Source organism: Macrotis lagotis, chromosome 3 (assembly GCF_037893015.1).
Source record: "Macrotis lagotis isolate mMagLag1 chromosome 3, bilby.v1.9.chrom.fasta, whole genome shotgun sequence".
In the NCBI taxonomy this organism is placed as follows: Eukaryota; Metazoa; Chordata; class Mammalia; order Peramelemorphia; family Peramelidae; genus Macrotis; species Macrotis lagotis.
The window spans coordinates 84,044,403-84,062,807 of NC_133660.1; the positions used below are offsets into that span (position 1 = coordinate 84,044,403).

At 31.1% G+C, this 18,405-nt stretch overlaps 1 protein-coding gene across 1 annotated transcript in view; it reads left to right on the plus strand.

The window, feature by feature from the left end:
* GLRA3 (glycine receptor alpha 3) overlaps nt 1–18,066 on the plus strand; it is a 222,710-nt gene extending 204,644 nt beyond the window's left edge. The window contains 3 exon segments of the mRNA XM_074228942.1: nt 3,992–4,138; nt 6,713–6,757; nt 17,447–18,066. Of these exon segments, the coding sequence (XP_074085043.1) occupies nt 3,992–4,138; nt 6,713–6,757; nt 17,447–17,725 (471 nt within the window). The 3' untranslated portion in view covers nt 17,726–18,066.
* Nucleotides 18,067–18,405: the final 339 nt, after the last annotated feature.

The following is an 18,405-nucleotide window of genomic DNA, read 5'->3' on the forward strand; positions in this document are numbered from 1 at the left end:
ATGATCCTAGGTGAAGCTATGAAAAGTTAAGAAAGCAAAACAATATATTGTATGTCCACAGGATAAGTAGGAAAATCTAGCTTAGAAAGTGCTTGTGAAGTCTTTAATTTTCAGAGGCTTCATTTGATGCAGTTCCAAATCACTGCAGACAGATTGTTCCTTCAGGAGTGGGTCATTCCAATGCAAATGAGTATTCCCAAAAGATTTGAAATATTACTTTCAGCTTCTGGTTTGAGACAAAAGTTTCTTTTTACACTTCTCATGGGCCATTGACAATTTCAAATCACTTTGCAAGGAACCAGATGCCTCTGTGTGTAGACCAACTGGATTAAGTAACATTTCTAGTAAGAACAAATAATGTCATTTAAGTAGAAACTCAAGTCTAGTAACATTCACCCTTTATGAGCTATTTTCTCCAAGAGTTATTGATGTTCATTCAGGATCCAAATTGTGTTTTTTTTAATAATTGTGTTGCAAGATAGCTTGCTTAATATTAATTAATGACTTACAGGGAAAAGAAGTTAGGTGAAATGGTATTACTGGGGATGGACAGTTCATTTCAAAGGAATGGTATTAAATTTCTATCACATATAACTGAGTGCAAGCAAATCTTTTGGCAATTTGCAGTATTACAAGGACTGAGGTTTTTTTTTTTAATTAATGTGTTGATGACACTCTTAGTAAACAGTATTTGCCCTAAATTTATAACTATAATCTATCTCCAGATCACTTTCCCTCACCATATAGTTCAAAATTGTATCACAATTTATGCCATCATCACACTCTTCTTTTCATACTTGACAACTGCAAGCTCTTTCCAACTCTTTGTTCTCTCAATCTAGTTTCTCTTAGCCTCACTTACCTACCATACAGTCTTGAATCCTTTGTTGATCAATTATTCATTGTCTGCCAAATCATCCATTTCCTATCTTATAAATATGTGTGTGCCCCAATACTCTTTCCTGGGTCTTTTAATCTTCTTTCTCTCTTTATCTTGCTGATTTCTTCTGCTTTTGTGAGTTCAATTACCATTTCAATACAGAAAACTTCCAAGTAACATCTAATCTCTCTCCAATAATCTAGTTCTACATCATTCACTGCCTTCTAGATGTACTATCATCATCTGAAACTAGCATATCTAAAATCAAACTAATTATTTCTTTTCTCTATTCTGCCCCTTCTATAAACTGTCATGTTTCTTTGTAAGACAGTATAATTCTTCCAGTCACTTAGCCTTCATGTCTTCCCTGATTTTTTTCTTTCATCCGAGGGATCAAAAGCTTTTATTCTACCAACCACCACAGTATCACTTACTCTTCTTTGTACTTACACAGTCCAATTGAAAGAAGAAACTAATTTGAATTTTCCCTGTCTTCTGAGAAATTTTCTCTTCTCCCATTCTCCATAAAATTACCAAAATAATCCACCAAAGTAACATTAATCCTACATATGGCATTGATGACACTCTAAAATCTGGCTCCTACCTACATTTTCAGATATTTCATATTATTTCCTTTCAAACACACACACACACACACACACACACACACACACACACACACACACACATTATTCCAAACAGATGAGCATACTTGTTACCTAATCTGACATTCCATCTCTTATTTCCATGTCTTTGAACAACCAACCTTTTATGAATATACTCCTTTTTCATCTCTGCTTCTTAGCATCCTTGACTTCCTTTGAGGCTCAAATCACTTACCAATCAAAGAATAAGCATTTGTTAGGTATATATACCAGAAGCTATACATTGTAAGTGGTGATAAAAAGATAAAAATAATATGGTTCCTACCCTCAAAGAATTTAGGTTGATTTTTTTTCTTAATAGATAACATAGCATATATAATAAAAATAAAAACAAGCATTTGGGGTATGGCTGAATAAATTACAGTATGAAATTATAGTAGAATATTACTGTGCTGTAATAAATGAAGGAAGAGATGGTTTCAGATAAACCTAGGAAGACTTATGGATTGAGTCAGAGGAAAAAGATTAGACCTAAAAGAATAATTTATACTATAATAACAATATAATAAAAATGAATAATTTTGAAAAACTTAAGAACTCTGATCAACCTAGTTGTTGACCACAATTCCACAGAATATATAATAAATAATTGCTATTGAGCTGCTGCTGACAGAGAGGCAATGGACTAAAATGTAGAATGAAAGACACATTTTTAGACAGGTACATTATGCGAATTTGTTTTGCTTGACTGCATATTTGTATTGATAGTTTTGCTTCTACTTTTTCTTCTATTCAATAGTGAGTCAGAAAAAAATACTAGATAATTAAGAAAATACAAGGTAATTTTCTGGCAATAAGCCCTTGCAATCTTTCCTTATGCACCATTTGGTAATGATCTCTCCCTTCTTGGATTATATTTTATTTATTTATCAATGCAGGTGTTGAATTCTCCCATCCTTCCTTTACAGATAGTGACAATTTCATTTTTGCCTTTATATTTGTAGTGTTTAAAACATAATAGATCCTTTGAAAGTTTTGTTAAAATGAAACCTAATCAAGTAGGTGCTTCTTTCCAGAATGATCTATTGCTATTTTAAACAACAATGAAAAGAAAAGAAGGAAACACTGGAGATGAGGAGGAAGGCAGAGACATATGCAGAGAAAACTGTTGCCTGATCTATGTCTGGTAAACACAACATAGTAAGGAGATTTGAGAAGAAAAAATTTCTCTAAGTCCTAAGAGAAAGGAGTACAACTTATTCGAAATTGTTGATGTTTAGCCATAGTGATGTACAAGGATGGAGAGATAACATATCTTCTTTTATACTTTTTTTATATTTTTATACTTATCATATGTTAAAATATAAAATGGGGTTTTTGAATGAGACCTTAGAGATCCTCCAGGACAACAATTCTTCCTTTGGGTCCCATAGAAAGTTTGCAAGGGGTCCATGAATTTGGATGGGTAAAAATTACTTCTTAATTTCTACACAATTAGTTCTCTTTTTTCTTTTCCTTTATTTAAATACAGTATTCTAAGTAACCATAACATAAAATTAACAAGCTCTGATCTAGTTCAATTCCTTTATTTTATATAAAAGGAAAGTGAAGATGAGAAGTAAAATGATGTCATTATTGTTTATTACTGGAAACTTTTATCTTATTAGATAAGTAATAAAGGAGGGAAGAGAAGAAATGTGCATATATTAAGTTCCTACTATGTGTCAGGCATTGTGATAAGCACAATTGTTTTCCTTAAATTACATTTGAGAAAATTGAGGCACAAAGGTTAAGTGAATTTCCCAGGGTCACATAGCTAAGTCTTGAAGGCCAAAGTTGTCCTCAAGTCTTCCTGAATCAAGGCAGTGCTGCCAGCTGCCTGAAGATAGTGACTAAACTAATTTTTTTAAATTTTCCTGTCACCTTGAACAGTGCCATACCTAAAGTAGGACTTAATAAATTTTTGCTGACCTGGTTTGGATTCCATTGGCTTGGCAACTGTTAAGTTGCTATTTCAATTTATCTGGGTTTTTTAACCCAAAAGTATTAATGCAGTATCTCAATTATTTCCCCAGAATACATCAGATACAGGAAAAATATGACTGGAGAAAATGGGAGAATAAACACATTTAACTTTACTTCTCATGTACTAAGCTTCCTGAAAGCAAAATTATATTTCATTACATTTTTTTCTCCTTTATGTGGGTGTCTAATTTGGCACCAAATTCTGAATGCCATATAAATAAGAAGAAAGTATGATCATATGATATTTGAAAAGCTTTGTATGGTAAAGTTACAGAAATAGCTCTTTTTCAAAAAGAATTGAGTTTTTAAATTTTATTCTTTTATTTTACAGGAGCTGTCTGGTATTTAGGTGAGAGAATCCAGCAGTCAAACATTCTCCCCCACACATACACACTACCACCCCATTCTTTCTTTTTCTCAGAGGTGACAGTCAAAGTTACCTGACCCATCTCTTGCTCAGTTGCCTTTCCTTTGTTCCCAGGTCTCCTATGTCAAAGCCATTGACATCTGGATGGCAGTGTGTCTCCTCTTTGTGTTCTCAGCACTCTTGGAGTATGCTGCTGTCAACTTTGTATCAAGGCAACATAAGGAACTACTAAGATTCCGTCGAAAAAGAAAGAAGAACAAGGTAGGATGTGAATGTATGTCAGTAAAAATACTGATTTTGCTGCCTTAAAGAAAATTGTCTGGTAGGGAAATAAATGTGCTAACATCAATTTGGTAGTGTTTAATTTGTAGTTTAGCAAAATATTCTAGATAACTATGTGGAAATTGAAATAGTCACAGAATGCTATGTTTAACCAAGCTGTATGGAACTCAGAAGCATTTTCTAAATTATTCCCCAATGTATTTCCTGGTACAAATAAAATTTCTTATTTGAAATAAGAAAATTTTTGTTTTATATATTTTAATTCTTCACAAGAGAACTAGGATTTAAATTTCATCTAAATCAATCTATGATCAAAGTTCAAGTTTATTTTGAGTTTCCCCCCATTATATTCTCCAAGCAAATATCTTTTACTTCATGAGACAGAAAAAGAAAAAGTTCTATTTAGCTGGTTGGTCTTTTCTTCATTTATATATATGTTTTTATGGAAAAAATTACTAGAATTAACTGGGTAAAAAGGATGGAATATTATTGGCATGTCTTGTCTTAAAACCAAAGAGCACCATAAACATTTTAAAATAAACCTATAGAGGGAATATCTCAGTAAGTCTTTTACCCTCAATTTAACAAATCAGCCTGCAATATCTTGTGCTGTTTTTTATCCTATCCTTTTTTTTCCTTCTGATAAATATCAGACCATTAAAAAAACTGCTAACAATAAAATAAGGCTTAGCTTTATTTGATGGTCCAGTGTCAATCAATTGCATGGTTGTTTGGGTTTTTGGTTTTTGTTTTTGATTTTTATATGCAATCTTCTGGATTGCGTTTTAGCAGAGGAAAGAAGCTAAAATATCAAAAAAAAAAAAGAGGCTAGAAGTTAAAATACCTAAATGTTTAAATGATGTTAATTAAAACTTCAAAAATAAGTTTCATTTAAATAATGTGAATATCCTAAAAGATTCGAAGACTTTCTTAAACTTACCCCAATATAACATGATAGATTGGTTAGTTCTTAGTTTTTCACATAATGATTCAAGTTCTTACTATTTCATGTTTATCAAAATTGTATCCATCTTTATTTAAAAAGATCCATTCTGTTTCTAGAAATATCTATTTCATTGTACTGTGGGAAGAATGCTAAAAGAAATTGGCAAACGGTCAAGAATAGAAGCATTAAAGATTGCCTATGTATATATATATATATATATATATATATATATATACAGTATTTTGTCAAAACTTGACCATATTGAATGAAATACAAAGAAACATATTAAAAGGATATAATTTAAAATAAGAAAATCTTCTTCTCTCTTTATTCTTCTCCACTATTCCCAATCATCCATCTTTTCATTTTCTCTTTCCCCGCTTTTCACTTCTCATTCATCCCCTCTTCTCCACTCCCTCTTAACATCATTTTCTGGTCCTTATTTTTCAAGAAGTTGCTCCAAACTAAAAAAACAAAAATTTACCGCAAGAGTTGGGATTCTTTTCCTGATCCCTCAGTTCATAAAATGATATAGCAATTTTTCATTATTCATTATAAGTAAAGTAGCATCGCTTTATTCCTTTATTGTGGTAGGGGAACAGAGAGTAAAGGAAGACTTCTTACTTACTTTTTTTTCCTAGATTTACTTGTCTTCTTTCATTTCTTTTCAATTATCATTGATATTCACTCTATATTTAAGCATTAGAAGGTAATAGGATTATATACTACATATTTCAAGATAGATGGTATTTAATTTTTGTGTATGCAGCACAGGGAGGTATAAGAGGACAAACATATCCATACTTATCATGCATCATGGAAGCAGTATGATTAGATAAAATAGTGGAATAAAAGTCCAAAAAAATCTTCAATTTTGGTTCTTTCAATGACTCATGATTTATTTTTCTAAGAAAGATTTTATTTAATTTGAATTTTATAATTTTCCCCTACTCTTGCTTCCCTCCCCCCACCCCCCATAGAAGGAAGTCTGTTAGTCTTTACATTGTTCCATGGTATGCATTGATCTAAGTTGGATGTGATGAGAGAGAAATCATATTCTTAAGGAAGAAACACAAAGTATAAGAGATAGCAAAATTACATAATAAGATAATGGCATTTTTTAAATTAAAGGTAATAGAATGACTCATAATTTAGATGGAATTAATAGACTAATTGCTCTTTTACCTCAGTGGGATGGACTTTTTTCCTCCTTCACATAAAAACATAAGAATTTTTACCTTATGGAAACATGAAATAGCAAACTGTGATTTGGACCATTCAAGAAAAGTTTTGTGCAGTTGGCATGTAAATATGTATATATGTTCATATAAATGTACATATTACAAATATATTACCAAAAATGAAGACTCATGAATCAAAATCTTCAATATGCAGCACATACTAGCATCTAGGTTAAGGGAAATTTTTTAAAATTTTCTAAGTTTGGTACTAAAGGAGAAAGTCCTAGTTATATAAAGAATTTATTCATTGATGATCTATGTTATTATGCTATATGTAATTCAAACCAAATGTGCAACTTTATTGAATATAATATTACTTGACTCTCGATTTCTCAATCCCTCTTGGTCCACTTTGCCTTCCCACAGACAGAAGCTTTTGCATTGGAGAAGTTTTACCGTTTCTCAGACACGGTAAATTCACTTTCTTAACTTCAACTAGAAGATTGTGGTCATCAGTTAAAGGCTATTAAGCATATTTCTGCATGTAGGCAGTGTCTGGTGGGGAAACAAAGCCCATTTTTCTTTTAAAGTAATAACAAACCATCAGCAATCTTAGCTACTTCTTGGACCTTTCCTTCCTTTATTTTGTTTTCCTTACAAAGGGAAAAAAAAGTGTCCCATTTCAATATTCTTTCACTCAGGGGAAGGAATTTTAACTATCACCTTCATTATTTTTCTGAGCTCTTTGTTAGCGCAATCTTTTCTTGTAAATATATTTATAAACATATTCAATGAAAAAGAGTTCATATTTTCATAACTATCATCAAAATGAAAACAATGACACATTTTACCCAAATTAAGCAGAATCAAATGACTAAAAATTTATCTATTTTTTCTTCCTTTTTCCAATTTTTTTTACAAGAAAGTTGCTCCAAGGCAATTCTTATTTGACCTGAAATATTTAATTGGAAAAATAAAAATTTCTGTGTGGGTACCTAACTTCTCATGTAGAATTTTGATTGAGATATATAAAATCAATGAAAGTTTCTGTTTTCAATCTACTAAGCTACACATATGAAATGAGGACAAATGCTTCAGGGTTGGGGCAAGCCTAAGTCAATAAGTATGTCTTGGCACATTGCTACATATGCTGTTTAGTTTGGGGGAGAATCCTATTCCATATAAAAATGATTCAATGAAAATGGAGGAAAGGTGGACACATTCTATGTGCTGTCTATGCTAATGGAAAATGGTATGTCATCATTTGATAATACTAAAAATACTTATTTCATTAGAACTAACTTTGCTTCCAATGCTGTTTGATAGAAGAAATTTGAAATGATTTATAAATTGTTCAGGTTATTTTACAGCATGTAATCTCATACTATTTTCCTTTTGCCATTAAAACTGCATGCTCTTTCCCATATAGGTGGCTTTTCCCAACCTTGTTATATGTTTCATGTTTGAATGGGTTTCTAGCTAACAGTAAATAACAATACACAATTGTTATGCAAGATTCATTCGTTAGACTAATAATTTGTTATTTAATTGCATGGGACTGGCATGCAGAATTATGTCTGTAGCATTGTAACTTACCATTGGGAAATATGTCTTATCATTTTTTCATCTAAGCCATGATATTAATATTATTATTATCTTTGGGGGAGGGAGCCTTCAACTAAGTGTCGCTTTACCAAAAGATACAAGCAATACTTCGGTGGAAAAAATAGGCAAACTAATTGTTCATGAGTTGTATACTTCAAGACCATTCAATACATACTGACTAATAAATGAAATCTTACCAGTAGGGTCAACGTTTAAGGAACAGTCTAATGATTTTTGCCACATAGCAATGGGTCACACACCAAACTATTCTTTGATATTTTATTTTTAATATATGCTATTGACTATTTTGAGTTATTGTAAATATGCCCTTCACTCAGGTCAGAGAGTTGGCTTTGGAGTCAGGAAGAACTAAGTTCATATCCTGCCTCATACTTTTGCTAGAGGTGGGCTTGTCAATTAACCATCATAAGACTAAGTTTCATCATCTATAAAATAAGGGAGAAGTTGAACTCATTGACCTCTATGTTCCCTTATATATTTTAAGTCTCTTATGCTTATAACTGTGATTATTTCGTAACTTCTTCAAGGAACACACCAAATAATGATCTGCTAAAAATATTGACCTAGAAAGATAAGTGAAATGCATACTGAAGGATAGAGTCAGATGAGATAAGGGAAGGATATTATCAAGATATACAAATAAGAAACCACAATTGTAAAAATATTAGGGGAGAAAGAGGGAAACCTCAGATTAAATCACTGAAATGTGCTTTCTAAAATCAAAGGCCTATTTTTTAATATATATGGGAGTTTTTCATAGAGAAATGATTTGTAGTATATACATCTCTACACAGACAAAGCAATTTGGAAAGAACAAAAAAAATTGACTTCAATAAAATAGATTCCTTAGAAATTTATCTTTTAACTTTAAATAAACACTTAATGACTAAATAACAAAGCAGAGAGAGGAAGAGTGAGACAATGGATACAGAGCTAGCCAATTAGACAAGAAGTTCTGGTTTTAAGTTCTGCCTCTGATTCACATCCTGCCTCTGTGATCCTAAGAAAGTCATATAAACTCTCCAAGCTCCACAAGAGGCACTTGTGTTAAACGGGGCTCATTTCTTCAATTAAATCCTAAATTCAGTTCTTCATTAATATCCCCAAGACAGTTGGGGGAGAGAGGGAGAAAGAGAGGGAGATAGAAACATTCTTAGTTACAAGTTGTTCACAAACTAAAATTATTTGAGTGTCTATATATTCTTTGAATTTAATATTTCAAATTGTGTATCAAACTGTTTTACCCATTTAAAATATTATTAATCTTTAAAAAATCATTCCATTTAATTATTTTTATTCACTTTAATGTTTAATTTAAAATTCTCCTAACTAATCCACTTTTTGTCTGTGACAGAGTTAAAATGAATAAAATAGTAAAGAGTTCAAAATATTTTTGACAATACAGGATGCTAAAAAAAAGAGAAGAAAATACATGGATGCTAAGATGCATTGTGGAACATAGACCAGAATATTATCTCAAAAGAAATTATTGGTCCAGGTCTTTTATTCCAGTGTTCTATTTGACATATTTGACATTTTTTTTGTTTGACAATGAAAGTTTGCACTCGGTCTGGATTTCCCTACCCCACACTGTTGGGGAGTGCTGTGTGCTGCTTACATGCCTTGTAGTAGCTGGTCGTCATCCCTGAGTAATCCATGAATGTGTGAGTGCAGTGTGTACATGTGCATTTATTAATTTGTATTAGATGGAATTGCTGTGTTCACTGATGATTTTGTGGGTTTTGTTCTATGTGGATATCAAAAAATGCCAGAATATCTCTGAGAAAATTAATGTCTCTAACATAGAAAGAACCATGTAAGAAATATGGACAAAATGTTGTTCCTTCAATTCATGTATTTCTTAAAGTAATTTCTGTAGCATTGCCACCTGACAATGCAATGATTTAGTAAGGGAAATCATAGAACTTATTTTTGACATCATTACCTTAGATATTTTGCATAGTTATAGACCTAGCCATAAGCTAGCAGGATGCCTGTGATGATAATAACAAATCCTTTGATTGTTTTGAGTCACCATTACTCTTTTTAAAATATCTAGAGAAATTATCTCTAAATTTCAGGAAAAATGGCTACAATAAACTAGTTATCCTTGATGTTTGTATATGGAAAATTGCAAATGATAAAAAGAAAATTTCATATTCCTTTACTTATTTTTCACATTAGCCAATATTATGCTCATTAGCATATATGCAATGTTGATTGATTTTACATGAAGATATAGGGAATTATAGAAGATTTCATGGTTGAAAATGTTTCAAACATCACTAAACACATATACATACACAGAGGGCTCCATTATTTTTGTTATAAAGCAAAAAGAAATATACACATGAATGGATTGTATTTTTCTCAGGAATTCTCCTGATTTTAAATTATGAATTCTTTCTCAAAATCATTTTGGAGTGATTTTGGTGGATTAGTTGAAACATCAAACCCTCAGAAAAAATCCTTCCAATTGATTTTCTGTCTCACTTTTTATATATTCTTTTAAACACTGCATTACTATGTGAGGATTGTGATTATATCTTAGCAAATTTCCTGGGAATTCCTTATTCCAATTGCAAGATGATGCTTTTAGAATGTTAATTTTCAACTCAAATATGATATTTTTTTCCTAATCCTTCACTTTCTTCTCCTTGTCTATTTTCCCCATTCAACAAACAGAAAATTATCCTAAATGGAATATGTTAGAGCTATAATGGACAAGAGAGATCATTTTAGGGATAAGAAATCTAAGACGCAGAAGAAACATTTCCAAGGATGACAGTTTAAATGATGATTTAATAGCTAACTATGAATTAATTATTTCACTTCTAAGGTAGTTTTTAGAACATATAAGATCTTCTGCAATATATCAGAACTACCATTAATTTCACCCCTCCAAAGATTTTTTCCATGCTTTTCTTCTCTTTCCAGCTAAGAAAGAAATTTAACAGAAATTATTAATTTCTAAAATGTAGGCTGTTATAGTGAAACAAATATTGAACTTCTATTCAGAAAGATTTGGTTAAAAATTCCCCCTTTAAGCACTTGGTAACTCTGAATATTGACAAGTCACTGAATGTCTTTTAATTTGAGTTCTTCATCCCTAAATTTAGGATAATAGCATTGACCTCTAATTCATAAGGTTATCATGAAGCTTAGCAAATCTGAAGGTGCTGTGTGCCAGACATAACATTATTTTGATCTATTCTTTGACACTTAAAGAACTCTGCATAAATCATGATGTTAAAACAGAAACAAAATATAAAACTAGACACATCATTTTGGGGTGAGGTGAGATAGGAGAAGACTGGAAAGCATCAGGACCCATGATTTAATTGCCATGAGGAACTCATTCCTATGGAAAACCCCCTCCTTAATGAAGACTCACACTTCTCCCTAATTTGTATTTTGGAGAATTACTTGAGAAAGTCTCTGAAATGACTGACTTTTAGATATTATGCATAATTTAATATTTCTATTTTTCTAGCATTGATTGCTATTTATTAAACTTTGGATTTTTTAGTAAAAGCAGGAAGGATCATATATTCAATTTTAGATATCAAGTATAAATAAAACAAGAAATTTTTTAAACTGATATTTAAACTGATTATTCCTGATATTAATTTAGAAAATGTCATTTAATATTAAATACTTTTATTCTTTTAAGCTTTAATAATAATTTGCTTTAGAAAAGAAAATAAATGGTAAACTTTGCAGGATGATTCAAAAGATTTAATGCAGTTTAATATTAAATGTTTAATAAACATTTAACTAAGAATTTAATAGACATCAAAATATACTAAGGTTTGGGGGATATTCTAAGTACCTTAGTTTTAGACTAGAGTGTCACAATAATTATTGTATTAAAAGAATATACTAATAAGTCTATAAACCAAGTCATACAATTATTATTGTCCCTGCATTGCAAATGACATTAGAGATGTAACTTGTCTCAGGATCACTCAAGTAATAAAAAGAGCCAGAATTCAAAACCTAGGTTTTGATTACAAATGCATATAACACATGTAGGGCTTAAGTCGTATCAAACCTGAGGCAGCTAGTTGGTGCCAGAGTCAGGAAGTCCTCAATTTAAATGCCATCTCAGACACTTGCCAGATGGTTGATCCTGGACAAGTCACTCAACCTCAGTCTGCTTTTGTTTCCTCCACTATAAGATGGGGATAATAATAGCACCTACTTCCCAGAGTTATTGTGAACATTAAATGAAATATTTTTAAAGTCCTTAGTAAAGTGCTGGTGCATATTAAGCACATAGACCTTTGCATTTAAAATACATGCAGCATTTCATGAATTTATGATTAGACACTAGAAACAAGAAAATTAATGTCCCACCTACCTTGTAAATTTGGAAGGAGACTGCTTTGTAAACCTCAGAGTTCTGTATCTATGAGTAATATTTATTGATAAAGCAATAAAATAATTAAATTTTAATAACCAATATGATATCTTAAATTTATGTTTTATAGAAAAATGAATTTACTACCTAATAGATAAAATGAGAGGTACAATGGTAGAATAGGTAGACAGCTCACATTAGTGGTCAGGAGTACTTGGTCTCAAGTGCTACCTCTGATATTGAATGACAATGTAATGCTGAACAAATCATTTATCTCTCCATGCTGCAGAAAGCTATAAGACCATAAATTTCAGAGAAAGTGCCAACTGACATTTAGTAGAGGGAGTTTCCTCACTGGAGATGCCCTACACATAGGAAATCCTAGGTCTAGTAAAATAATAATGGTGATGGTGATGGTAGTGACAGTGCTGATGGTGATGGTGATTAGATGGCCTATAAATGAAAAACCTCTACAAACTTGAGGGCAGATATAGTCTGGTACCAAGAATATACTTGAAACCTTTTCGGTCCTCATATAACTGCTAGTGTTCACGTTCAGTGGCATCATTTTTGAGAAACCAAGATTATCTCCATTCTATAATAATGACATCAGAACAGAACTTCTTTAGAGATTTTCCTAGATGATCTTGACCAATACCTTGGATAATGTTTTCAGTGTTACCATTCAAAATGACATGCTGTCACTTGCCTTATGATAGCACCTAACTCAAAAATCCAAGTGCTCTCCACTTTATCCATGAAGCCAAATCTGAGGCTTTAAATTAGACCAGCAGCAATCATCATCCTATTTCTTCTGAAACACTTTGTCTCTAATATTAAATAAGAGAGATTAGTTTTTGCCATCTTACTTCTAGGACATTTCTGGCTAGTTCCCTTTACCTCATACCACAATTATTTCCATATTATTTTCCCAGAATTTGGAACTCAAAATAACAGTAAATATATCTGATCCATTCCTCTTGTACTGCATACCTTAACTTCCAAAATGTCACTTTATCCTCCTCTGTAAAAAGGGAAGGTTGGATTAAAATGGATCTAGAAGTTCTGAAAGGACAAAAAACTTGTTCAACATTGTACAACTACTTACCCCTTTTAGTAAAGAAGAGTAGAAACATAAACTAAACCATAGACTATTGCAGGTAATCTAAGAATAAGATAGAGGTCTGAAACGTGGTTGTGGCAGTGAGAATGAAAAGGACATGGTTCATTTGAAAGATATTTGGAAGGAAGAATTAATAATACTCAGTGATTAATAACAGAAGAGGTAGAGAGAGATGAAGGATAATTTTGCAAATTGAACAATTTTTTTTTTACAAATCAAGTAACTATCTTTTATAAATCTAATTTTTCATTTTTATTAGACTTTTTTTGTATTTTGCAAGGCAGTGGGGTTAAGTGACTTCCCAAAGTCACACAACTAAGTATTAAGTACCTGAGGTCAGATTTGAACTCAGGTCCTCCAGATTCCACTGTTCTACCTAACTGCCCCTTTTTAATTAGACATTCATATAAATTGTAGTTACACAATCTAATACTACTCTTATTGATCCATATTTTGCTCCCTTCTGTAAGAAATATCAGAGGTTTATTAACTCTCTCAAACCCTTGGGATATAATTTAATGTAGCATTTTGCTTAAAATTAAGTATTTAACAAATTATTCTCTGGAAGACAAGAACTAAGCAATATATAGTTAATTTACCCTTCTCTGGAAACTGTTTAAATTTTATAATGTACATATAAAAAAGAATACTGTTCTTGATTCAGTAGGACATAGGAAAATATATATTTAGGTACTATAGTAATTGAGAGATTTTCATTTGTAGTACATAATATTTAATGTAAAACTTGTCATATATGTATATATATTTATATATGTATATATATATATATATAAACATCCAAATGACTAAATATTCACCAAATAATAAATAAAGTTTGGATTTTTTTCTTCACCTAAGTGTTTGGTAAAAGCTGTACACTAGTAATCTGTAGTATAACTCCTTTGAAATAAGTAAAATTATGAGCTGAATTTGAAGTCAAAAGACCTGAGTTTAACTCTAAACTCTCCTATTTATTACCTAGTACATTGTATTTAATAAATGCTTATTGACTGATTGCTATTTATGTTGCTTTGAATCAATCACTCAAACTATCTAGTATCTGATAAGTATCCTTATGTATAAAATTAGAGGGTTGTACTACATGGTGTTCATATTCCTTCCAGTTCTAAATCTACAATCTAATATCCTCTGAAGTCCCTTACAATTCTAATTCTGTGTTCTATAATTTTAAACTTCTATGATGATTCTAGAATGGGGATTAGAACCATGGTCATAATCAACTATTGTCTAGAAATTATTGCCTTTTGATTTTTCCAAGGGATTCACATGAATAAGTATTACCACATTGGAATAAATGTCTCTTTTCTAAATGATAAGAAACTATAAGCTGATGGACATGATTTAACCAAGTAAATTAGCTGTAGAGTTTTGGATCAGATTTTTAGCAATCTAATCCTCATCAAGTATTTGAAGCCAAGTAAAAACCCAGGTGATAAATTATTAGGTGAGTTAGAATTCCTTTCACTTGTGTTTGATTCAGACATGAAAAGAGATGAAACCCTATTAGACCACACTGCAGCAAACAGCTGATCTACAGAAGGTGTGGTTCAAATTTGGAGGTGGCTGCTATGATAATTCATTATTTACAAAATCCTCTTTACCTGATTTTAGATGTAAGCATTTATATAAACTCCCAGGGAATAATTTACTCACAAAAATATGATTGTTAAGGATTCCAAAGTAGAAAAAAAGGCCTAGTATTTCCACTGTAATGAAAAGACTGGTAATGTGAGTGAATCTGCATGGTATATTCATTTTCAAGTTTAAGAAATACTCTGATGGTGTTAGAAAAAGTCAAACAATACTGGCTTGTCAATTGGCTCAGCAGTTTCATATCAGTTAGTATTCAATATATAATGACGTACACATTTTTATAGTATAGCTCTTTCCCAAAATAGATAAACTATACTTTCTCAAGTCAAATTAACATATATATATATATATATATATATATATATATATAATATAATTGCAGAAAAAATTAATTTGATTGCAGCATCTTTCTTGCCCTCAATATAATTCTCATTGGGATTTCCAACATCAACTGATAAAATTATTCAAATTATCTTAATCATTTTTCTTTTATTTTTGTGCTTAATTGATCCACCTTTGCCTATGATACTAATTCTAAAACCTGTTTCATTTCTCCTCATTTTTAAATGTAGAGAAATCAAAACCTGCAGAGGCACAGGTGGCATCTTCTATGCTTTCAATTATCTGTAGTAAGAAAACACTCAAGATGAAGTGTTATATATTCTAAACAATTCAGTAATTTACCATTATGATCTCCATAAATTTACTGCTACATTTTAAGCTCATTAGCAGACCTTTTTTTAAAAATTGATGTTCTTTTATATCAAAAAAAATTTGTAAGAGAAATGGAGATTACATAATGATACTATTCATTTTCCAATTTTAATGACTTTAAAAAATTTTTAATTATGTTTCCTTTTGCATTTTAAAGATGAACTTTTTTCAACTGCAGCATATTTTAGCAACTATTTTACTGGGAAAAAAACAACATAAGTTTTTTCTAACAACTTGGGATTATTATAAAATACCAAAGTTTAATGAAATATAGGGATAAAAAGCCCCTTTTCTTTTTAAATCACAAAACCAGAGCACTTGAGAAGTGTCTAACCTAATAATTAATTTAGATTTCAGACTTTTGTTTCAAAGACATGTATTCACCACCTAACTTTGTGCATGGTATTGTATAACCTATACTCTTCATTTTCCAAACAACAGGAGTTAGAAGCAAAGAAAATAAAAAACAGTAGAATACAGGAAAACTAAAATAAAATTTCTCCAAAATATATAAGATTGCTGTGGTCAGGAAAGTCATTAAATATTTGAGCAAAAAAACTAACAGAAAGATGAAGTTCATCTAAATAAAATGTAAAAAAATTCATCAAGCCTCCTGATATAGTGTCATGGAAAACCATATTTTTATTACTTAAGAATGTACCTACCAACATATAAGTCTATATAATCATCTAAAAAATAAATAACTTATTTTTCATCTGCAAGTTTTTATGGTCTTTGAGATACCATCAGGGACTTTAATTAGCATCAAAGTCCCTTCAAAAATACTATTTTTAAAATGCCCTTTACATTCTTACAATATTTGACATTGGTAGATTATATTTTAATGACTGTATAAGAGAGAAGTAAATTAAATAGCAGAAAAACTGGCTTTTAGCATTAAAACAATTATAACCACATTTTTATTTTTCATGTAATATGTAAATATATATATATATATATATATATATATATATATGAATAGGTAAAGAAAAGATATGTATTTTTTTCAGGTTGGGAAATTTCAAGTGTGAGAATAATTTCCCCTGACATAGATTATAATTGCCATATGTTATAATAGCTAAGTCTCTGAGAATTGGTAGAACACATAAAAGTTCAGTGATTTCTCCAGTGCCACACAATTGATCATCCTCAAAGGTATTACAGATGTAAATACAGTTCTTCTTAACTTGAAACCCAGAATTTCATTCAACATACCATAGTGCCTTTATTTTCCTATATGGTAGAGTTACAAAAACACATACACCTATATATATAATATACATGTTTATAAATTTTAAATTGTATATGCAAATGAAAGGTAAAATGGCATAATGAATAGAAAATGGATGCCTTCGGTTCAAGCTTTACTTCTGATATGTATTAGCTATGTGACACTGGGCAAGTCATTTAACTTCTCTCTGATCTAGAACACTCTCATGATTATAAATTGAAGAGAAGGTGACACCTGCATTGGTAGAGGAAGTTCCTTATCCCAATGAAATCACAGATCCAGTCCTTCTTTCTATATCTGCATATTCACATGTGTACATACATATCTATCAATTATAGAGAGAGATGTAATTAGATATGTGTATCTCTATAGCCATATAGGAAATAGATATGTCCAAATCACAATTTAAAGATACCATTACACCACAGGTCATTTCTTTCTGAAAATAATTCTATTACATTTAAATTCTTTTTGTTTCTCTTATGACAGGATGATGAGGTAAGGGAAAGTCGTTTCAGTTTTACAGCCTATGGAATGGGACCATGTCTGCAAGCAAAAGATGGCGTGACCCCAAAAGGGCCAAACAATCCTGCCCAGATCATACCAAAAAACTCTGATGAAATGAGGAAGGTATTTATCGACAGAGCCAAAAAGATTGACACCATTTCCCGAGCCTGCTTCCCATTAGCCTTTTTGATTTTCAACATTTTTTATTGGGTTATCTACAAAATTCTTAGGCACGAGGATATTCATCAGCAGCAAGACTAAGCCCAAAGAAACATTGTGGCTTAGTTATTCATTTTAGCAGGAAATATCTCTGTTATATATGTTGTATGTGTGTGTGTATCTACACACACATTGGCTTGCACAGGTGTATGTATGTATGTATGTGTGCATGTGAAATTGATGACAGGTATTTTAAAGAAATATGGGGAAAAGAGGTTCTATTCTGACTTGCTATGCAGAGTCATAATCAGACACATGAGTGAAGATGAGTATATGCTATGATGAAACTTTCTATTTAATACTAATTAAAAGTGACCAATTTTTTCATAGTAAATCATACCATATATTAAAGCTTTACTGCCAGTGTGTTTTATGGTAAAACTTGTTACTAGTGGTAATAATGTACACCACTTTTTGGAGTTCCTATGATTTATTTTTTAAAATTCAGTGTTATTTCCTATTAAAATTGATTTAAAACAGCCCAGATGAGCGCCATATAAGAAGTACCTATATAGAATTCTTTTTGTAAAGAAAAAACATAGAAAGTAGTGCAAATTATTTATTCCTAAAAGCTACTTTCTTAGACTATTTACCTGCTGCTTAAATCATTGCTTAATTCAATAGAACGTAACAGACAAACTCTGGTTTTGGTGTTGTGTTGACACAGCTAATAGCTCTGAAAGAGAATCAATTTTTGAATCCAGAAAAGTATTCAAATTTTT